This window comes from Syngnathoides biaculeatus, chromosome 4, assembly GCF_019802595.1.
Source record: "Syngnathoides biaculeatus isolate LvHL_M chromosome 4, ASM1980259v1, whole genome shotgun sequence".
Lineage (NCBI taxonomy): Eukaryota > Metazoa > Chordata > Actinopteri > Syngnathiformes > Syngnathidae > Syngnathoides > Syngnathoides biaculeatus.
Window position 1 is genome coordinate 30,633,531 of NC_084643.1, and position 22,384 is coordinate 30,655,914.

The following is a 22,384-nucleotide window of genomic DNA, read 5'->3' on the forward strand; positions in this document are numbered from 1 at the left end:
ATGGTGTTTGGCCTATTTATCGCATATCAGAGATCATGGATTGGTGTGCATTTAGAGAGGTCATTTTACCTTATGCTGAAGTGGACATCCCCTTGAAATGGGTGTTTCAACAAGACAATGACCCCAACACACCAGTAAACATGCATAGTCTTGATTCCAGACCAACAAAAGTAATGTCATAGAGTGGTCAGCCTAATCCCCAGACCTTAATCCTATCGAGAGTTTGTGGGGTGACATGAAGAACTCTAAATGAATTGTAGAATGTCGTTAAGGAATCTCAGAGTGGGATAATAACTGAAAGGTGCCACAAGTTGGTTGACTTCATGCCACACAAATGTGAAGCAGTTATAAAAAAAAAACGTGGTCATACAACTAAATATTAGTTTAGTTATTCAAAGGATTGGTAAATCCTAGAAACAAAAAGGGTATACAAAATATTTTTGAGTTTTTAAAGTCAATGGCACTTTTTTTTCAAACACACCCCTTTCAACACATTGCCCAATTCGACAGCCTCAAGAGTGTGTATATCATGAATGCTGAGTCTTGTTGGTTTTCTGAGAATCTACTGCACCTACTTGTAACTTGTTTGACATGTAGCAATGAAAAATATTCTAAAAACGTAACTTAATCTGGTTTGTCACATTGAACTGCTATTATTTTGAACACTATGTCCCCTGCGACTGGCTGGCAACCAGTTCAAGGTGTAGCCTGCCTCTCCTCTCGTCAGCTGAGATAGATAAGGCTACAGTTTACCCACAACCTTGGTGAGGATAAACTGTGTTGAGGATGAATGAATGAATGGATGGATAGACTTTCTAGGTCATATGGATGGTACAATGTGTTTTGAAATGATTTTTCAAGGTCCTAATGATTTATATCACAAAAACATGTAATTTGATTCAGGGGGTGTGTGTGCGTGTGTGAGAGACTTCTCCTGGACCAATGAACATTTACCACATTTTCATCTACTGTTGTCCTAAAGCAGAAACACCAGGGCTTCCTCACTCAGGCCTAAAGTTTTACACTTCTTCACTGTCAATGTGAACATACTCCCTGTGTGTCATTTTGTCATGGAACGTTTGTGTGCGCGTGTCTGTGTCATGCGTGCACAGTCCATGTGTCAGATTTAAGTCGTGTACAGTCCAAAAAAACGGAAAGCCTGTGGGAGCGTTTAACAGGTGCTGAATCCGTGATTGTTGCACTCTCAACTGCTCAACCATTGCTTGGCGATTTGCCCAGCACAAGCAGACGAGAACTCGAGACAAGATTTTGTACCACATGCGATCCAAAATGTTTGAGATGTCAGATCAGTAGGATTGTGTTCCTTGTCAGAGCTCAAATGGGTGCAATTCTTCACTATGCCGGGGAGAGAATCCCATTAAATTAAAGATTAATGGGTTGCTTTCTTGTCAGAGCTCTAATGGGAACAGTTTTCGCAGTGTCAGGGCAAGAACCCTGTTGATTCCGAGCGATATTCAATCTAGTTTGAGGGAGCTTTAAAGGCACATACTCTTTGTCAGGGCGCTCGTATGTTTTATTTATTTGATCTAGCCTCAAAATGTTATGTCCAGGGAAAGAACTTTTTTTTTTTTTTTTTTATATAATTGATTTTGTAAAACATCTGTTTTATTCCTTGCGACATTTTCCTTTCCACAACCGTAAAAGGTGCAATTTTTAATAACAAATGTTCAAGCTTTCAGGGGTTATTGATCTATGGAAGGGGAGAACGCTGGCAAAGATACCATCTAAAAAGCTCAAGGTCACGCTTATTTTGAAGGTAAGGTTTGTAATTTTGTGTTGGATCATCAAGGATGTTGTTGTTATTATTACATGCCAAGGCAAGAATACTACTGATTTTGTACCACGTACAGTCTAATGGGCACAAGGCAGCTGAAGTATAAAGGTAATTGTAAGAGGAATTCACATTGCTGGCAGATGCAATTTACCTCAAGTCTTGAAAGTTTTATGGCTTATTGTTCATTGTCTGAGCAAGAACCCGTTTGATCTTGGTTACGCTATTACACCCAAGAGGGTCATCGAGCATGTCTGGCACTAGTTTCCTCCAATGTGGAGATAATGACGGCGCGCGATATTATTTCACTGTTCAATAATTGAGTGGTGTTCAAGTGATTCTTTGAGGCTATTAGTTGAAATGTGCATCATCCTTAAAGGAAATCGCACCACTTTGTACTCCGAGAGAAGAGAGGCTCATCAGTGATTACAATTGTGACTCAAACCACTCTCATATGAACTACCCAGCATGCAATATTTTTTTCCACTTTCCCAAATACGGCTATACCTCTTAAGAACTAGTGAAACCGACAACCTAACCAGACATGTATCCATGACTACTGTATGTAAATGTGATTTGTCAGCCCAAACTGTTTAGATAATTCTTCCCCCGAAGGCCATATTGCTCATATCGACAGTATTGTGTATATTTTCATGGCTATCGCTGTAAAATGGTATTAGGGGTGCACTCAAAAGGGAAGAAAAAAAATTCAATCATGCAGGAAAAACTCATGAATTTTGCAGGAAGAATTGGAAAATAAGATGTAGTGCTGTGAGGGGAAAAAGTCAATCTACAAAATAATAGCTCAAATATGAGAAGTCCATGTGAAAAAGTATAAAATAAAGCGTTATGATGACAACTTTGTGTCATGTTTGTCATCATGAAACCATGACTTCATCCTCGTGATCTCTGACTTTTTTCCCTTGAATTTTCCCTTTTCACTGTGGCCCCAATCCTCCATTGGACATCATTCCAAAATAGACTATTAATTATTTAGGAAGAAATACCCAGGCGGGACCATCAATTAACATCCTCCTCTTTCAAATCAGGGACATTTGTGAACGATCTGTGTATGTTTTTGCATGCGTTGAGTATGCCAATTGGTGTGAGTGTGTATTTTGTAATATTTAAGTGTAAATTATTCACAATGCGTGGACTGCCTCCGAGTTCCTGCCTGCCAATATTTGTGATAAATGTGTTATTCTTGGAGGCCATTAAACTTCAATGAAGGACAAAGTACAGAGTGGAGCCTTTATTGATGACACACACATATACATCCAGCCCTACTTCCATTTAAATCAGTAATTTTCAAAGTGGTGCAAAGTATTTAATGTTCAACTTCAGTAAATTTTAATTTAATATTTAAGAGCTGGTTTTAAACATTTGTTTAGGTGCGTTTTTTACATTTTGTCTGAATGTTAAATTTTTGCACCTGAAAGTATGAAGTACAGTATACTTTTTTTGTATTGAAACCATCTTGTTTTAATACTGCGCTATTGTAATCTTCTTTTCCTTTCGGCTTGTCCCGGTAGGGGTCGCTACAACTTATCTAAGGCTATCTCGTGCATCTTCCTCTCTTAACACCCACTGTCCTCATGTCTTCCCTCACAGCATCCATCAACCTTTTCTTTGGTCTTCCTCTCACTCCTTGGCCTGGTAGCTTCATCCTCAGCACCCTTCTACCAATATACTCACTCTCTCGCCTTTGGACATCCAAACCATCGAAGTCTTCTCCTCTCGAACCTTGTCTCCAAAACATTCCAACTTTGGCTGTCCAACTAATGAGCTCATTTCTAATCCTATCCAACCTGCTCAGTCCGAGCGAGAACCCAAACATCTTCCTTTCTGCTACCTCAAGTTCTACTTCCTGTTGTCTCTTCAGTGCCACCGTCTCTAATCCGTACATCATGGCTGGCCTCATCACAGTTTTATAGACTTTACCCTTCATCCAAGCAGAGACTCTTCATTCACATAGAATACCAGACACCTTCCCCCAACTGTTCCACCCTGCTTGGACCCGTTTCCTCATTTCCTTACCTCACTCCACGGGTCTGTAACTGCGCTACTGTAATGTTGGTCTCAAATATAGGTATTTTTTTTTAGGTTTGACTGAATTTGAAATACTGATAACCACTGCTTTGAAAGGTAAACATGGCATACATTAAACAGCATTAAATTGTACTGCATTATTTACTGCCTCAAATATATCACATGTCGCCTGAGGGAAAAAAGCTTAATCGTTTTCAGAAATGGTTTTCCGAAATCCAGTACAGTTCATTTAAGTAAGGTTCAGTTGTATTTAACTTTTGAATTCAATGCATTTATTTTCAGTGTAAGTTTGAAGAAGTAATACCGATTGATGTGAAGGTGCCCTGCAGGAGTAAAAGCTGAGAATTTAGCTGATGGGTACCTTAGCTCGTGTGGAGTTATTGATGTTGGATGAGAGGTGTTTGGTGGTGGTGGTGGTGGGGGGTGTACACACACAACACCGGCCGTGAAATGAACCTCGAGCTAATAAACCCTTATTTCACATGATTACGCCAAATTGCTCGCACTTCGTCTTCCACTGTAGCCAATCACTCTGATCACCCTGTTATAGCACACCCTCATCAACCGTGACCGGATTGTACCAACCCAGCCAGGATACAATGGGGGGGAAGGCGGGGAAGTGGGGGAAGTCCCTCTGCGGCATCCCCAAACAGACACAAAGAAAAAGAGGTGACTAAAAAAACAATCATTGCATTGTGTAATCGGGTGAAATAGTTGCGGAACCGTATGAAGCTTGTTTTTGTTTCCATCCCCGTCAAACATGCTCTCTGCTTTTGGTACGCTCCTCGCTTGCCTTTCACTCAGAACAAAGCAATGCGCGAAAGAGAGGAAGAGAAGGGAAGAAATGTCTCACTGACCGTCGTCTGGACGACCGGTGGCGAAGACTAGCGAGCAGTGAGAGACGCGAGTGCCAAAAAAAAAAAAAACAAAACTATAAAGAAAATCATGATTTTTATTGGTCAACTTTTAATGTTAGCTTATGACTGGAAGCGTCCAGAGCAAGAGGGGATAATACCGCAAAGCGCACATAGAGTGTAGACCCAAGAAGGCCTGAGTGGACCCCCACCTGAGACCCTAATTTCTCTCACCAGCCTCAGGTAAGCGCTGCGCCACTAACGCTGTACATACAGTACTGGTAAACACAAAAGTGACTTGACATTCGGAGTAAAAACAAAGCTTTTATATAAGGAGTTCTCACGAGTGGATTTCAGCACAACACTCAAGTCCAAATGGATGAAAGTGAAGGGGGCCAAAGGTCATGACCCTTGTCAAGGCTGTCGATGTGAGCTCTCATTTTATTCTTGATATTGCCTTTTGGACACATACAGACCGTTACATTCTTTAATTCGACTTGTAATTGTTAGTGTATTAATGTACAGTAGCTTTTTTTTCCTCCTTGTGTGTAGTTCTTCATTGAGCATCAATACTTATATCTAAAACCATCTCAAATAATTAATTAATCCATTTCAGCTCCATCAAAAACATTGTTTTTCACAATGTGCTAATAAGAAAATTGGATCTGATTTGGTTTCTTATTTCTTAGAGTCACAGTGAAAAATCACAGCATCATGTTTAAATTTTAGTTTTTAAGGCATCCTTTAGTTCAGTGTTGATATTGAACATCTATTAGAAGTACAAATGCTGCAAGTCCCTGCAGTTCTTACACTCATTGGCCACGTGAGCAGAATGAGGGAGTCCCCAGCGGGAGTGCCCTCAGCCACCCTCACTGCCCCCAGGACCCCAAAAAAGGGGAGGAGGATACTCTGAGCTGCAGTTTGGTCCATCAGTACAAAGAATAGTCAGGACCCGTCCCCCCGACCCAAACGCGGATGGATGCTACCTTCTCATCCACAAGGGTGAACCTCAACATACAGGTACCAAGCAGGGGTACAATATGTATAGCCACACCTGCTTGGCGCTTCTCACCGGGGGGCAACTCCACAGTGAAAAAGATTTCAATGCCTCTCAAGTCCAAAAACCCAAGCTATGTGTTGAGCTCAGACTGTTTGTATCTAGTCAGAACTTCTTGACCCCACACACCAGCTCTGGCTCCTTTCCTGCCAGAGAAGTCACAATCTACATCTGTAGCCTGGGATCGTACCACCAATCTCCCTGTATCCAACTGCCACCCAGCTCTTTGCGCATCTGACCCCTCCCACAGTTGGTGAGGCCATTAGAAGAGGGACCCAAATTGCTTTTTCGGGCGCCCCCCCCCTCCATAACACAAGATGATCTGAATCTCCCACACAATGCGCCTTTGGGTGATGCACCTATAGTAATGATTTGTGAATAATTAAAATCTCCCACATTATAGTTTCCTTCTTCAACCTAACTGTCATCATTCTCATGATTTAAAATTGTGTTCATGCACATCTACCCAACGTGATGTACATCGAAGACATGATTATTTGTATAAACGGAGGCATCAGAGCACAAATGAGTGTTTTGTCCTCACCTTCTTGTAAATGGACTTAGTGTTGCTGATGTGTGCTGATAACTAAGTGGTGAACAATGCCGGCAGCCTCTTAAACGTGATGTAGTTAAGGCAGTGGACACTTAGCTTTGCACACCTCCTCGCCCTGTGCCTCTGTATTGTCAGCCATTTGAGAGCATTTTGACTGATGTGTCAATGCCCACAGAATTTCCTGTTCTGTGACAATGTCAGTACTGAACTGACCAAAAGAGAGAGTGATCTCTCCTCTTTAACCAGGAAAAAAAAAGTTTACTAACCCTACCTCATTCTATTCCCTATTGATCATCAATAGAACGTGGTTGGTTTCACCAATAAGAGTAAAGAGCTGAGAATTTTTTTTCCCAAAATGAAGCATGCCAAGCAGAACAGTGATTTTGACACCATCCCCCCCCCTCAAAATATGACAAGATGAGATTCCCTGTCTAATCTTTATCTTCTACCCAAAAGGTGTGTTGTAATGTCACCATCCACAGAGCACTTTTACAGTGACACTGACATGAAATGGATGATTTTTAGTATGTTATTAATGAAAAAACGGCAGCCGTTATGGACGCACCCGTTTTTTTCACCACAAAACATGATTTTGATGTATATGACTTTTTGTAACTCCCCCCATGAAAATCCTATCGAGGGATTTGTTTTAGACAAGAAGCAGGAAGTGACATTGGAGGCAGTACCGCGTTCAAACGGACTCGTTTCTTTCTATTAGTTTTACCTGTGGGAAGGTAACTCGTTGTTCCTTCGTTAGCCAAAATATTGGCTCGTTGCATTGCTGGATATTGGTCGAACACTCGGGAGGATGGATTTACCCTTCATTAAGTTTCCAAGAGACAGGGTTCATCGTGAAAAATGGATTGCACGGGTGCAAAGGATGAGAGCTTTGTGGGTTCTAAATGACAGGTAGGTATGGATACAGCTACTAAAAAAAACAATAGTTGGGGGGGGGGGGACGTAATCCTTTCAGAACGTAATAAAAGAACCACATCCGTAAGTTAGAGGTGCAAAATGTGTCGATGTGCCCGTCGGCGCTGTGTTCGCCTATCACGGCTTCGGCCGAGCTTCCGTGTCCCATGAGCCGCTGGCTTCGGCCGGGCTGGCTCATACATACAGTCTGGGAGTCTGCTGTTAGTTAGAAGTGATCCGCACAACTAAATATGGCTTAAAACGATAGGCTAATATTGCCCCGGTCATATCACTCAGTTGTGAGATGTTCTCTTCTTTGAAAAGAGCTTCCGTGTCAGAAGGGGCGTGTTCGTCTCCCACAGTAGGGGCCACAGCCTGTTTTCAATGGCGAATATCCGGGGTGACGTCACGGGCAGGAGATGCAGCCAATATAGCGACCACTTGGATGTCAAATGACACTTCCGCAACTTTGTGCATGGATGACGTGCTCTCCGCTCATGTTTATTTTTTTCGTATAAACATTGAAGTGAATAATGTGATATGTATTTTTCATTACAATATCTATTTTAGAATGTTTATAGGGGTGAGAATTGGGTTTTAAGTACTTTTAACGATAAGACAGACGAGAGCATCTTCTTCTCCTACCCGTTGAAAACTGTGCTTGACAAATTGGTCGGTGACCATAAACGGCTGAATTCCAGTTGACAACAGTGAATGAAGTAATGAAAGTTTTATGATTGGGAACATACGGGAATGTGTTTGAGCGCTCTTAATCTCAAGCCAAAATATTTCTTTCAATTTTATGAGCAGAGAACAAATGAATATCCGTGCTCGCTGGTCTTATTGCCACTTAGAATCTAAAACTGTATTGTGTTCTAATGAGGCAACAGAAAGATGGCAGCTGTCACTCTATTAATCATAAATAGGAAAGGAGAAAAAATTATTTCCATCCCCCTTGCACGTCTCCCTGGAGCATTCCACTGGCTTATATCAATAACGAGACGAGTGAGATGAATTAATTTTTCAGCGTTGTGTTCAAATTCGCCCTGCTGGTGATTATGTTTTGTACAAGCCATCAGAGAGGGGGAGAATTCATTCATGCCATGATAAAGTAGAACTCGCCAGAAGATGACGAAACAGAATATGCTGGTCTTGCGATACAGTCCGGCCCCCACAACTCGTCGGGGATAGGGACCAGGCCAGACCGTGATTCGGGAAAATTTACAGAATATTAATGTGTGTTGTAATTCCGTTGGGGTGGGGTGGGGGGGGGGGGGTTGTTTTTTAACCACCAAAAATTCAAGAAAAGAAAAGAAGCCACTTTTTTTTTGTAATTGTGAAAACATTTTTTAAATTTCATTTTTTTGAAAAAAAATGTCAGAATATGTGGGCTTTCTGTGAAATTTCAGGATGAATCTGTAAGCGCATGTTGTCTTCTTACCCAAGTTTCTCTGTCCTGGGCAGACGCCAAATATGGACGTGGAGGACGAGCTGCTGTTGTTTCACGCGTGCTCAGAAGGAAGTGACGAAGAGCAGGAGGAGGAAGAGGAAGTAGTAGGGATTGGAGGCTCAAGGCACGGTGTGGTGTGTGGCCCATGGAGGGTCGTGGCCTGGGTCTACACACGGCCCTGGGCCAGTGGGGTGGTCCTAGGGGGCTTTTTCCTCCTGCCTTGCGCCTTGTTTGCCTTTATGCTCCTCTATTGCCCACCTTTAGACATTGACCTCTCCTACAGTGCCTTTGAGGTTCACAGCCACTTCTCCGCCGAGCGTTTTGACGCCCTGGCCATAGCGGTGAAGACCCACCTCGGTTCCTGGGACAGATGGAGAAGAGACTCTGAAAGTGGCGAGGCCCTGCGAGAACTACTGTTAAAGAAGCTAGTCGCCAACGAGACGCACAATGAAGCCTCCGGCACTGCACCAGGCTTGAATTCAACCTCCAGAGGAGATCGAGCGGCATCCTTCCGAAGACGTCGCTTGGCTCCAGACAACTACCTCCAGAGTCAGGCCCTGTGGAGGATCGAGCTGGTGTTTGTCGCTCAAGGAGACGGCGACTGCAACATCTTCACCCCCGAGCGCCTGCGCACCGTCCATGACGTGGAGCGTCTCCTCATGAAGCACCCGCAATTCCATCAGTTCTGCTGGAAGCCATTGGAGTTGCTGAGGGACCTCCCTCTTGGGCCGTCGTACTGCTCCCCGCCCAGCTCGCTCCTGTCGTACCTCTACCCCAGCGAGCGAGGAGGGAAGATCTACTATGACGGCATGGGTCCAGATCTCGCTGACATACAAGGTGAGCATGCACTCCGAAGAAATGCCATGACATCCCTTTTACACCCTACAAAAAAACAAATACCACAGTCTCAATTTTGCTGCTGAGGTCGGTTTTCTTGTGGCCCTTAATTTCCTTTTGGGTAAAAATGGTCTCCTTACAGAAAGGCATATGCTGAGAAGTATATCTAGCTTGGCTACATAACGTTTTGTTGCCTGCTTGTGAGCCATGTCCTAGTAAAAGTACGTAAACATACCTCAAGCTAGCCATAAACGAACACCGAGCACCGATGTCCGCCAACGTAGGTTTTTCTCCATTTTGTCCTCATAATACTGTCAGCGCCATCCACTCTTGTTTTCATCGCCACGGTAACGGGTATATCAGATCACATTTGAGTGTATACAAGATTTTATTGCAGTAGTCTGACGGAGTGCAATTGTGAAAGAGCAAATTTGTCTTGTAGTCTGATGCGGGGGTTACATATTGTCTGATTCAGCCAGGTTGTCTGTCCCGTGCCGCAGACATTTTTTTTAGGTAACTACTGGCTGTCAGATATTTATAGTACTATGTCAAAATGCACGCAACAAGGTTAAAAATAAACTAAAGCCAATCAGCTTAACACCATGCTAAATATCGGCCGATACTGATCAGGCCGATCACATCCATGCAAATTTTTTTTCAAAATCAATTTTTATCCACTTAATCGATGGGATAATAAATCCCCCAAAAATATTTGATACATACAGCCCGAGCTTCCATCATCGTCTTTCAATGTGTCTTGGTTTTTGTAGTTTCCTGCAGCACAAGCCGACTGCCCCACCCCAAAGCGGGTCTCCCTTACTTTTCCCCGCAGGTTCATTAGGTCTGGCCATCACCCACCCGCAGTTCTACTGGTACGTGGATGAGAGCCTCTCCCCTGAACATCTCTCCTCCTCCCTCCTGCGAAGCGAAATCCATTTTGGCGCGCCTCTCCCGTCCTACTTCTCCGTGCAGGACCGAGCCGACGAGCAGAGAAGCCACTTCAAGAACTTTGTGGTGCAGTATGCAGAAATCCTGGCCAAGCAGTCCACCAGGTGAGGAGAGGTCTTGTCTTTGGGTCTTTGGGAATTAGTCCTTCCTCTGACGCTGTCTTGCCGGTGTCAGCCAGGTGAAGGTTCTTTACGGGGGAACGGAGTTGTTTGACCATGAAGTGAGAAACACCTTCAGGAATGACATGATGCTGGCAGTCATCAGCGGAACCTGCATTACTTTGCTGGTCTACGTCCTGACTTCCTTCTCTGGTATCATTCATACTCACAGTGATATAGCAAACATTTATCAATTTTACCCATTCGTCATCCAACCAGCCATCCACTTTCATTGCCGGTTATCCTCATAAGGGTCACGGGGAGTGCTGGAGCCTATACCTTTCAACGGGCAGGAGGCAGCGTACACCGTGAACTGGTTGCCAGCCAATCGGAGGACACATAGAGACGAGACAAGTGTCGCATTCACAATCACACCTAGGGGCAATTTAGAGTGTCCAATTAATGTTGCATGTTTTGGGGAAGTGGGAGAAAACCGGAGTGCGTGGAGGAAACCCACGCAGGCACGGGGAGAACATGCCAACTCCACATAGGCGGGGCCGGGATCACACCCAGGACGTCAGAACTGCGAGGCCAACGCTTTACCAGCTGATCCACCGTGCCGCCCTTTGCGTTTTTTTACTCACAAAAGTTAGCCCGTTGACAGCTGGGATAGGCTCCAGCACTCCCCGCGACCCTCGTGAGGATAAACGGGTAAGAAAATGGATGGACAACAACGCAAAGGTCATAGTGCACGTAATTGTATGTATGTGATGGTTTGTTGCTCTCTCTTGTGTGCAGCATTTCTGACATTCTTCGGGCTGGCCAGCATTGGGCTGAGTTGCCTGATGGCCCTTTTCTTGTACCACGTAGTGTTCGGCGTGAGATACCTTGGCATTCTCAATGGCGTGGCGGCCTTCGTCATTATCGGAATCGGTACGGCAGACGGACGCAGACGGAACTCGCCGGGGAAAAACGATAGCCTTTAATTTTCTTTGCTTCTTCGCTCAGGGGTGGATGATGTGTTTGTGTTCATCAGCACCTTCAGACAGGCGAGTCATCTTCGTCAACCGCAGCAGCGTATGGTCCACACCGTCAAGACAGCCAGCCGAGCCACTTTCCTAACCTCCTTCACCACGGCGGCCGCCTACGCTGCCAACGCCTTCTCCGAGGTAATCTCAGCAGACGCGTCCAATTCTGTGTGTTAGCAGTCATTTCGAGTCATTTCTTTACGCAGATCCCAGCGGTTCACGACTTCGGCCTATTCATGGCCCTCATCGTCAGCTGCTGCTGGCTTTGGGTTTCCGCGGTGATGCCGGCCGCCTTGTGTATCTGGACGCAGCACGTGGAGCCTCACGAACCCGCCGGGTTTCACTGGTGAGACGGTTTTGGTTGTGCGAAAACAAAACAAAATGTTTTTAATGCATCACATGTCCACTCAGCGGTGTACAAGCAGTCTAATTATTCATCAACTTTTTCTTTTCTCTAAATGGTTATAGTTTTCACAAAGAAGCACTTAGTTCTTAATATTAATATAAATACTCATATTATGACTTTAATATACAACTTAAAAATAGCCCTCGACAGTATCGTACGAGAATGTAAAGACTTCAACAGTTGATGCATCATGATTGTTCAATGGGCTTTGTGCTGGTTTTTCTCGTGTCCACGTCTAAAATATAGTTATAGATGCAAATTTGATGATGAATCACAGAAGACTATTGCAACCCAATCACAATATTTTCTACAAAAGATAAAGAATATACCGTTTGTCTTGAAGTGTTGCAGAATGCCGTATCTGCATGTGTATTTAACGCTTGCACTCCAAACACGTCAAGTGATTGTAATCACTACAACATCGATACGAGCTTCCTTAGCCTGTCTGTATTGTTTTACATTGCATGTTAGCATTAAGCTAGTGGACCTTCATGCAATTTGGTTAAATTTACAACACATACGTAAATATTGTTTTGCGTGTAGTTTTATATTAAACTGGTGGTGCTTATAAATCAATTGAAGTAGGCTCCTGGGCTTTTTTTTGTGGGAGGGGGGCAGACGTGTGTACTATTTGCTAGATTGCTGCTATTGTGTAATTCGCAGCCCCCAACTAATAGAATAGATAAATAGATATAATGACCAAGTCACAAAGATCTACTGACTACAAAAATGCAAAACATATTTATTTTAAAGTGTATTGAGGATTCTTTTTGTGTAAATGTATGTTTGTGTGCCTTGCATAACTGAATGAGCCAATATTACACAACATAATTAACTTTAAACATTTTTTGTAACTGTCTGAGTTCACGATGATCGCTAAAAACCATACGGATGAAAATGCACACCTGGGCTGTGTCACTCACGTCAGTGAATTGGTTCAACTGCAGTGAGAAACACTCACAATCTGCCCTTCCACACATCAGCCATGGCTTCACAGTGGTGTGTAACTGTATTCCTTTACAGCCGCAGAGATTTTATTGAAGATAATATTTCCGCCTTATTTTTAAAAGCTCAGAACAGCAAGTCAGCTCTGCATCTCTATGTGTGATGTGACGAACCCAGAAACGATGGTGGCAGCTTTCGCTGTTGGACTATATTGTGTGAAAAGTGACTGCTGTGTGGCTAGTTCGGATTTTAGTTCGTTCACTTTTCTCATTCTCGTCTTGGTTTTCGGCGGAATGTTGGTGTTGTATTTTCCATAAACAGTTCGAAGATGCCATTCCACATTTCACTACATTGGCAGATGAGGCAAACGCACTTCGAAAATGACATTGTGGGAAAAAAAAAGTCCGCCTCCCATTCCGTTTGAAAGTGATATGTTTTTGTCTTCTTCACTGCACCATCTATACTCATGTTTAAGATTTCTGAAGCGAGATCACTGACGCCGTGTTTTCCTGTAATGTCGTTATTTGCACATGCGCAATGAGCTAAAGTAAAAAAAAAAAAAAAATACGCCTGATGTATTTTTTTTTTTTTTTGTTTTTCTCGACACGCCGTCGCAATCGACCATTAGTCTGTCACTGAAATCTGTAAAAATAAACAAACAATGGAAAGAAGAATTGTGTGGGGGGGGGGGGGAACAATTGTGTTTATGTATGCTGCGCAACAGCCAGCCGGAGATCCAATCCCCTCAGCTGTCTCTCTCTGTAAACCTCGTCTTCCCTCACAAGCTGCGAGTCGTTTCGGGGCCTGTCATCAAGCCACGGCCCGCTGTCGGATGAGGACGACGTGGCCCTGCTATCGGTGGAGATGGAGCCAGGTGAGATTATCTGTAATGAGGCTTGTAAAATGCCGCCTGTGCGTACATCCGCGATTCCCTTAGTTTTGTCTGTCTCGGGCCAGATCCCCTCGAGGCAGACGGGGACGCGGGTGTTCTGTCCCTGACATTGGAGACACCAGTGAACCCGGCGGGGCATCAGCACCAAGGCGTGGTCAGCGCGAAGATTCAGTGGGCCCTCAAGCATTTCGTGGTCCAACCAGTTGTAGACAGGAGGAAAACTATTCTAGGTAAGGGGATCGGAGCTCACCGTGCATTGCAAAAGCAATGATTTAGCCAAAACTTGGAAACCGAGGGATATGAAGTCTTGTTTTTTTAATCTCACCTTTGATTTGATTTTGTAAAACTAATGTAAAATGTTGCATATTCAACATGTGGCAACAATTACAATCTTTCATTTTAAAGTGAACATTTTGCAGATAAATGTCATCAGAAAATGATCAAATTATCTGGAAAAAAATACAAACAAATGTGTGCACATTAATATTTTCACATACATATTCCGATTCTTGTTCACAGCTTCTCTCTTAAACTATGTATTTGAAAGTAAACGCTAGTCTAGCGGTGTTGCAAAGTGAACTCAGTTTCTCCCAAAACGAAGAACCCTTAAATCTCTGACATATGGTAAATTGCGCTATTCTTTTTATAAAACTTTTTTTCCAGGTTCTTAACAAATGTCCAGCTGGGTGGGATTCATGAAGCGCAATAGACCATCACGACTTGAATGCTATTGTAATCGAGCAACTTGTAATCTGACACAATTAAAAAGTCAAACAAAGGTCCAGAACCAGAAAAAATGGGAGATTGAACTTGACAAGTCAACTTTGTGCTAGTAAACCCGAGGGCGCCGCAAAGATAGTCATCCATCCATCCATATTCTTAGCCGCTTGTCCTCACAAGGGTCGCGGGGAGTGCTGCAGCCTATCCCAGCTGTCAACGGGCAGGAGGCAGGGTACACCCTGAAGTGGTTGCCAACCAATCGCAGGGCACATAGAGACAAATGGCCGCTCTCACAAGCACACCTAGAGGCAGTTTTAAGTGTCCAATTAACGTAACGTTTTTGGGATTTGAGGGCAAACTGGAGTGCCCAGAGAAAACCCACAAAGGCGCGGCCGGGATTGAACCTGGGACCTCAGAACTGTGAGGCCAACGCTTTCTAGCTGATCCACCATACCCCCAACCACAAAGATATGTTGCCTACCAAGTTTGTATTGATCGGTGAAATAGTGGATATCACTTCTGCTTCGCAGGTCTGAGGTACAGGGTTTGAACTTCATGTATGAAATTTTATTGAACACTCAAAATTAGCTACTCACACTTGTGAGTGCAATAAAAAAAAAAATCTATATCTGTCATGTGTTTTTTAGCTAGCGACTAGTCCAGGGTGTACAGCGCTATAGACAGCAGTCTGCTATAAAGAATAAAAATGGGTCATTGGCATCTAACAAGAACAATTTTAAGATAAAAATGTAAATATATTTATCAATGTAGAAAAAATTGGGGCTTTTTGTGTAGACATCCAGACTAAATAAGATACTGTAAGAAGGGTTGAAGAAGTGAGACTAAATTGCATTGTGATTGACTGCAATTTCATCATGAAAACAAGCTCCGAGTGTGCATGCTACTTGTTATGGGGAGGATGAGAGCTTCCTCAAGTCTGCCTGGCCACTGGTGTGCCATTAGTTGAAATCCACTGTGACTGGTCGCCCCAGGTGTCTTCCTTGTGGTTTTGCTGGCATCTGCCAGTTGTTGCTGTCTGCTGAGGCCAGCCTCCCACGCCCCGCTCCTCTTCCGCCAGGATACAAATCTCCAGACTCTGCTGGCTCTCAGGAGCAACCTCAGCGGTCAAGGGATCTCCTGCCCCATGTGCTCAGGTGAGACCGGGTGCGCCATTCCTGAAATAAAAAAAAAAAAAAGGAAAAAAAAGCATTCCGTATACTTCAGGTGTGTTCACGGAGAAGCCGCACTCTTTGTACAATCATGGCCCCCCGTCGACATTCAGGGTGTCAGCACATCAGCAAGCTCGCGGCACAGCTGTCACTTCTGCTGCACCTCCAAACGCGGCAGCACAAAACACAAGCAGCAACCAAACGGGTAAACCGAGGCACCGACCTGTCGATGAAGCCGAGCAATCTGTGCTGATCCGTCACATTTTATTTTTGTAGGCTTTTTGCTCACGGTGTTTATATCGAAGTTGGTGCTGAGAACTTCGACCAGCGTTTACCGCTTCTCCCTCAACGCCAGTACTCCTTCCCCGTGGACGCTGTCCAGCGCCGAGCGTGAGCAGGTGTCCTCGTTTCAGGTCAATAAAAAAAAATAAAATCTATTCATATGAAGTATGTGAAACTAATGTTGAAGTAATTATAAACTTTTATTGAAACTAGTGCTGTCCCCATTCGATCACAGGATTTTCATCTGATCGTTTATTCTTTTTTTAACATTTCAAATGTGACAAAATAATACAAAGGTACAAAGATCTTGCCTAATGGAACTGGAATTGTTTTGTTTTATGTTAAAAAATTGAGGTTTTTGGACTATTTTTAGTACCGGTATAATTTAGGTGAGTGAAAGTGACAGCTTGTTTTTTTTAATCCCACTCCACATGTAGTTTAGTGTTAAACTAAACATGCAACAATTAGAATTACACGTGTTGTACATTTAAATACAAGACATACATGGTTGTTGTGAAATTGCTCGCTTAATGCTAATAGTCGATAGAAAACCCCATTGACAGACTAATTACAATTAGCATTAAAATTTGGGGAGGATACAAAGGTGGGATTCACCATTGAATCACAAATATTTATACACAAACTCTGAAGTAACACATACAGACAGCTAATACAACAATACATCCAGGCATATATTCTTGCTAATCTGTGAAAAACAAGTTAAACTAAAATTTTGTCTTGATCTTGTATAATTCCAAATGTTAATTTTTACTGCAAAGTGTAACTCAATGTATACATCGCACCACGCTGCCCTTTAGAGGCCAACGTGAGCACTGCAGGATCTTCCTGCAGCAAATCGTCAGGATCACAAAAACACATTTACATTTTTATTTCTATATTTGTAGAGATATTTGACTTGTTCTGAATTATTTTTGATTTTGTTCTTTTAAATATTCAAAGTTGAGTCAGGATTGGCGGATCCTTCCGGTCAACTCAAAGCGGATCGGGACATCTTTGATTTGAATCACAAGTCCCGCATGGCTGCACGTCTGCTCCCAGTGCTGGACGTGCCTTTTCATGCAAAATGTCTGACTGTTGACCGTACACGGGGCAGGCCTTTAACCGTCCCTGGCGCAACTACACCAGAAGAATGACGGCGTGCGTTTCCCACGACTACTACCCGTACCCCAGCTGGATGATCACGTCCGGATCGTGCGACCGTCGCCACAGCTGGCTGCCCGACTTTTCCTTTTATGTGGCGGCGTCTGCACAGCAGCACAGCAGGTAAACCTACACACTGCCCACCTGACTGATTAATTGGTGGAATACTTAGTTTTTTTTTGTTTTTTTTTTTTTAATTTTTTAACCTCAGGAAGCTCCACTATGCCCAGCACAAATTGAGGCCACATCCCACTCGAGTGTGTGTGAGCCCGCCGGGCTGCGGCATCAGCAACATGCCCGATGGACCCGCACGGGGAACCTTTTACGCTCCTCTTCCCAGAGGTCAGTTGGACTAAACCAACGTTGACACTTTAGTTGTTCCCGTAATCATTTCTTTTCTGCTTTCATTCAAGATTCCACCTGTGATGCCCCAACGAAGGCATCAAAGATGTTCGGCTTCAACCCGTGCGCGGGCGGCGCCTGCGGGCGCCCCGCCGTGCGCCCCCTGGTCGACACGGGTGCCATGGTCTTTGTGGTCTTTGGGATCTTGGGAGTTAATCGGACGGAGCGCAGAGACAATCACGTTATCGGAGACACTGTGAGGGTCCTGCATGCGTCCTCATGGCATGTGAACAAAGATATGGATTCTGTGACCCTTGTCTTGATTTCCCCCCCAACAGGGTAGCGTCATATTGGATCCAGACTTTGACATTTTCAAGGAAATGGAGCATCTTTGCAAGATTTGCAAAGCTGTTGGCGCAAATAAACAACTGGTGAAGCCCGGCGGAGCGCAGTGCCTGCCTTCAGGTGACCGCCGACAACAAATTGCTTGCATGATGAGTTGAAAAAAAAATTGTTGATGGAGAATAGACCGTTTCATTTGCGGCATTAGATCCTTATCTTTGAGAGTACAGTGATGCCTCCGTTCTCGACCATAATCCGTTTGAGAAGTGATTTGTTCGAAAACCGAATCGATGTTTCCCATTACAATGAATGGAAAAAGAAATAATGCGTTCCAAGCCTAAAAAAAATGTGGCTTTTTAAAGCTTTATTTTTTCCCTTTTCCTGATAATAAACTGTGTCGTAGAAAAATATGTGTAGTTTATATAATAGAATAATATAAGAAATGTTTTTATTTTTTGCTTAGAATATATGCTTTAGTAGTAGAGTATGCGAGGCTGGGAGTCCATTGCCGTATCTGTAGCGACTTGGCCCCCAGACTTGTAAACTTTTTTATTAACAAAAGTGCAGAATAACTTTAAACAAGCAACTTGCCTTCTTTGTCACTACCGGGACACGTCTGTGTACAGAGGCTGCATTATACAGAATAACAAAAGTGCGCGCGATGTTGTTTGCGGGTTTTTTCGGGGGGGCGCTTCGAATTGACAATAACACGCGTCATGGGTAGCTCAGCTCCTTGCGCCGCGTGCATTGTTATTTCCGGGTTTTTTCGGCAAGAAAGCGCGTCGAGGGTCAGCTGGTGTGGCTGCACGCAGTATGTCATTTCCAGGTTTGGTAGGGGGAGTACTTTAAAGTGATGACATGATGTCTCCTCCCCCACCCCCCACTCTCCCACTGGTTTTTACTCTAGAATTCAATAAGGCAAGCAAAAAGCAGTTAAGCGTATCTTCATGCGTGTTCTCGTATTTTTGTTCTCACTCAGGTAATAAGCTGTCATCCGTTCTGCCTCTGCTGCACCCGGAATGTCACGATCTCCCGGAACCCAACCTGCTCCCGGGCCAACTCTCGCACGGAGCGGCGGGAACGCGTGCGGGGAAGGTCCGGTGGCTCGCTATGGCCTTTGAGTCCGTGAGTCACCCCCGCCTCGCGACGGTTGGAGCTGTTCACTCACTCATCATCCCCGCGTCCTCTGGTTCCAGACCACGTACAAGGGCAAATCCTCCTTCCAGACCTACTCCGACTTCCTCCGATGGGAGACGTTCATCCAGGAGCGACTCTCGGCTCTCCCGCGGTCGTCGGCCTTAAGACGAGGCTTCCAGACCTGCGAGCACTGGAAACAGATCTTCATGGAGATCATAGGTATGTGTGTGTGTGTGTGTGTGTGTTGTGTGACATGCTGCAACTTCGTCCATGTGCTATAGGAGTAGAGAGCGCCCTCTGGAGTCTGCTGCTGTCCCTGGCGATCTGCGTGGCGGCTGTCTCCATTTTTACCGCTCATGTTTTTCTCCTGCTTCCCGTGCTCGTCACCATCCTCGGTGCAGTAACTCACCTTGCAAGCCATTAAAGATCCTCATGTCTGTTCATCTTGAAGTATTGGTGCCACTGTGTTTTTTTTTTTTTTTTACCCCCCCAGGGGTGATCTGTGTAGTGGGGGCAGTCATGTACTGGTTGGGCTGGGAGCTGGGAGCGGTGGAGGCCATTTCTCTGTCCATCCTGGTGGGATCTTCAGTGGATTACTGCCTGCACCTAGTGGAAGGATACGTGCTGGCCGGGGCGACAGGGCGCTCTCCTGCGCAACTCTGCTCCGTAAGACGGCTTCGGCTCGCCTGTTTTATGACATATTACAGACAAAACCAGTAATTGGATCTCAATCGATTTAGATTTTTTGCTTTTTTTTTTTTTTTACTGTCAATTTGAAATAGAATCATTTTTTTAAAAAGGGATTTAAATAAAATTGTTAATACAGTTCATCAGTTAAAATGATGATGAACCGATTATTTAAATAATCTTTAGTTGGATGCCTAGTAGTCATAAATACTAAGATAATTACTCATGTCTTGTAGCGAACTCTCTGTTCCTGCTGTGTTCTACGAGCCTTTGAAGGCGCGCGTCGGTTGTCGCACGGAACCGAGCCCAAACTAAGAGGAACGCCGTGTGACTTTGATTCCGCGTTGATTTTTTTTTTTTATTTTTTTTTTTTGGGCAGGAGGAGGCCGCGGCTGCGAGACAGAGACGCAGCGTGGAGGCGGTGGACCGTGTGGGCGTTGCCATAGTGTCCAGCGCCGTTACCACGGTGATCTCCACGCTCCCCCTCTTCTTCTGCGTCATCGTGCCTTTCGCCAAGTTTGGCCAGATCGTGGCCATTAACACCAGCGTCTCCATTTTGTTCACCCTGACAGCGACCGTGGCCGCGTTGGCCAGCACGGCGCCCGCCGACTTCAAACGGACCCCCGGCGGCGCGATGAAGGCGGCCGCGGCCGTGCTCACGCTGGCGGCTGCGGGGGGGGTCGTGTGGTGGGCGGGAGGCCGCGCGGGGTGGGCGGCGGCTTGGCTTTCCCTCGGTTCATAGTCGTGATGGCGTCGTCGTTCTCAAAGTGACAAGACTGCCCAAGTGCAGTTCAGTTGTTTTTCACTTTTTTTTCATATTTCTAGTTGACCTTTAAATTGTTTCATTTACATCTACTTTTTTTAAAATTTAACTTATGGGTAATACCTTTTTAAATGACTCAATGGAACTGCTCAATGTTACAGTGGTCCACAATAATGTTAAATATACCTTTTAGGGGAGGGGGATCCCTCTGCCTTGTTTTTTGGGTGAACACTTGGTCCTACACCACTACTGTATTGTATGATGGTGGCATTTGGTGGGCTAAATATTTAAACTCTGGAGAGAGAAAAAAAAAGTGAAGTCTTTGAAAAGCACTGCCATGAAGGACTCTTCCTGTTTGGGACTCTCCTGTTTGCTTTCACACTGAGGAAGATGTCATGTTCAAGTACAGGTGCAAAAAAAACCAAAAAAACAAATGTCTCACTTGTGCCACAATACAGTACTTTTTTTTTCTAAATGTACCTGCTAAAGAGAGAGGAAAAAAAATACATTCTATTGGCTGTAAGGGTTTAACATAATCTAACAGATTCTTTTCTCATTATTAAAGGAGCTGGTATTTCAACTTAGCAACTTATTTGATTTTTTTATCATTATTTTGTATTTAATTTATTTTTTAATAATTGGACCGGTAACACCACTGCAGGCCGGTGCAACATACAGCAAAATGTAATTTCATTTACATTTTATTAAAATGAATTTCCTTGGACTGTTAGCCCTGAAACTTATTGCACCATATTTTTTTAAATATAATATAAATGCCTGCATACCACTGCAATTAATTGCACCATTAATTTTTATCTGAATTAATTTTAATGGGAACACCCACAGCTGCAGCTTTTTCTGCTATTAATTTTTAACTATTCTAATTTGAACAGGCGAACATAGCACTGTAGCTCATTGCTCTACACATGAAATGTTACTAATTATGTTTAATTGAATTTCAATGGGAGCACGCCACAGCAATTAATTCATTCAATTAAATACAAAATATATTTCAATGAAACTGGAGCGTGCAACCACAACTTATTGCATGGTACATTAAAATGTTTTGGGTTTTTTTCAATGAATTGGAAAGGCGGCGCCGCCGCCATTTGAGCCACACATGCAGTTAAATTAGTTTGATTTGAATCGAACTGGCAGCCTATCAGAGGAGCTCATTGCATCCATAAATTATGAAATTACCAGCCAGAACATTACATAACTGGATTTTGTTTCAAATGTGAGTCAAAAAATCATTCGACTATTATTCCCCCTTTTTTTAAAAAATCAGTTTTCAACTGTATTTCCGACTTGCTTGTAAGTTATTTTTGTAATGTTTTGTTGTAAACTGCTTATTAGTTGTTCCCCTGCAAGCTTTGTTGAAATATACACGTCATGACCTGCTGTCATCGTTCTATATTTCATGTGACCTTTCTTGCAATAAATGTGGTAATGATGTCGTTTGGGTCACTGGATTAAAAAACAGCCCCCCCCCCAAATAAATAAATAAAGGCAAATCATGGAGTCTTGTGTTCAAATGTGTGATATAAATGTTTTTGTATCCTCCTCTGACATTTTTTGAGTTTGTTGCGCGTGGGCTTTCCTGACCTTTCCTTTCTCACTTATTTATTTGACTTGGCTGTCTTTCATCAACACCTTGAATTCAAGGCTCGTTCCAGGTGACATACGAGGGTGGAGGAACTCGTGCGCAAAGGCCTCGGGTCATTTTCTTGTTCAAAAGGTTTATTTTTGTTGTTGTTACGTAACAAAGCAGGGACAGGATGTCCACTGCTGTTCTGGTCACATCAGCACTTGACCCAGGACGAGTGGGACTTGTTTTTTTTTTTTTTTTTAATTCAAGTGGCTCAGATCCTACATGGATTTGTGATGTGCTGTTGCTGAGTGTTTTCGGTCTGGAGTTAAAAATAATTTAAAAAAAAAAAGTCTCTGGACACTTCATAAG

The 22,384-nt window shown here is 43.8% G+C and overlaps 1 protein-coding gene across 1 annotated transcript; it reads left to right on the forward strand.

Annotated features, from left to right (window-relative positions):
• Positions 1-4,460: 4,460 nt before the first annotated feature.
• On the forward strand, positions 4,461-21,148 carry disp3 (dispatched RND transporter family member 3). Its single transcript, XM_061816033.1, has 21 exons — positions 4,461-4,938; positions 8,682-9,504; positions 10,337-10,556; positions 10,627-10,763; positions 11,349-11,483; positions 11,559-11,719; positions 11,785-11,924; positions 13,715-13,803; positions 13,887-14,051; positions 15,534-15,695; positions 15,766-15,915; positions 15,987-16,123; positions 17,107-17,276; positions 17,365-17,495; positions 17,567-17,751; positions 17,834-17,960; positions 18,817-18,962; positions 19,034-19,193; positions 19,256-19,369; positions 19,468-19,640; positions 20,041-21,148. Exons 2-21 carry the CDS (start codon positions 8,691-8,693, stop codon positions 20,401-20,403), a joined length of 3,879 nt encoding a protein of 1,292 aa, XP_061672017.1. The 5' UTR covers positions 4,461-4,938; positions 8,682-8,690; the 3' UTR covers positions 20,404-21,148.
• Positions 21,149-22,384: the final 1,236 nt, after the last annotated feature.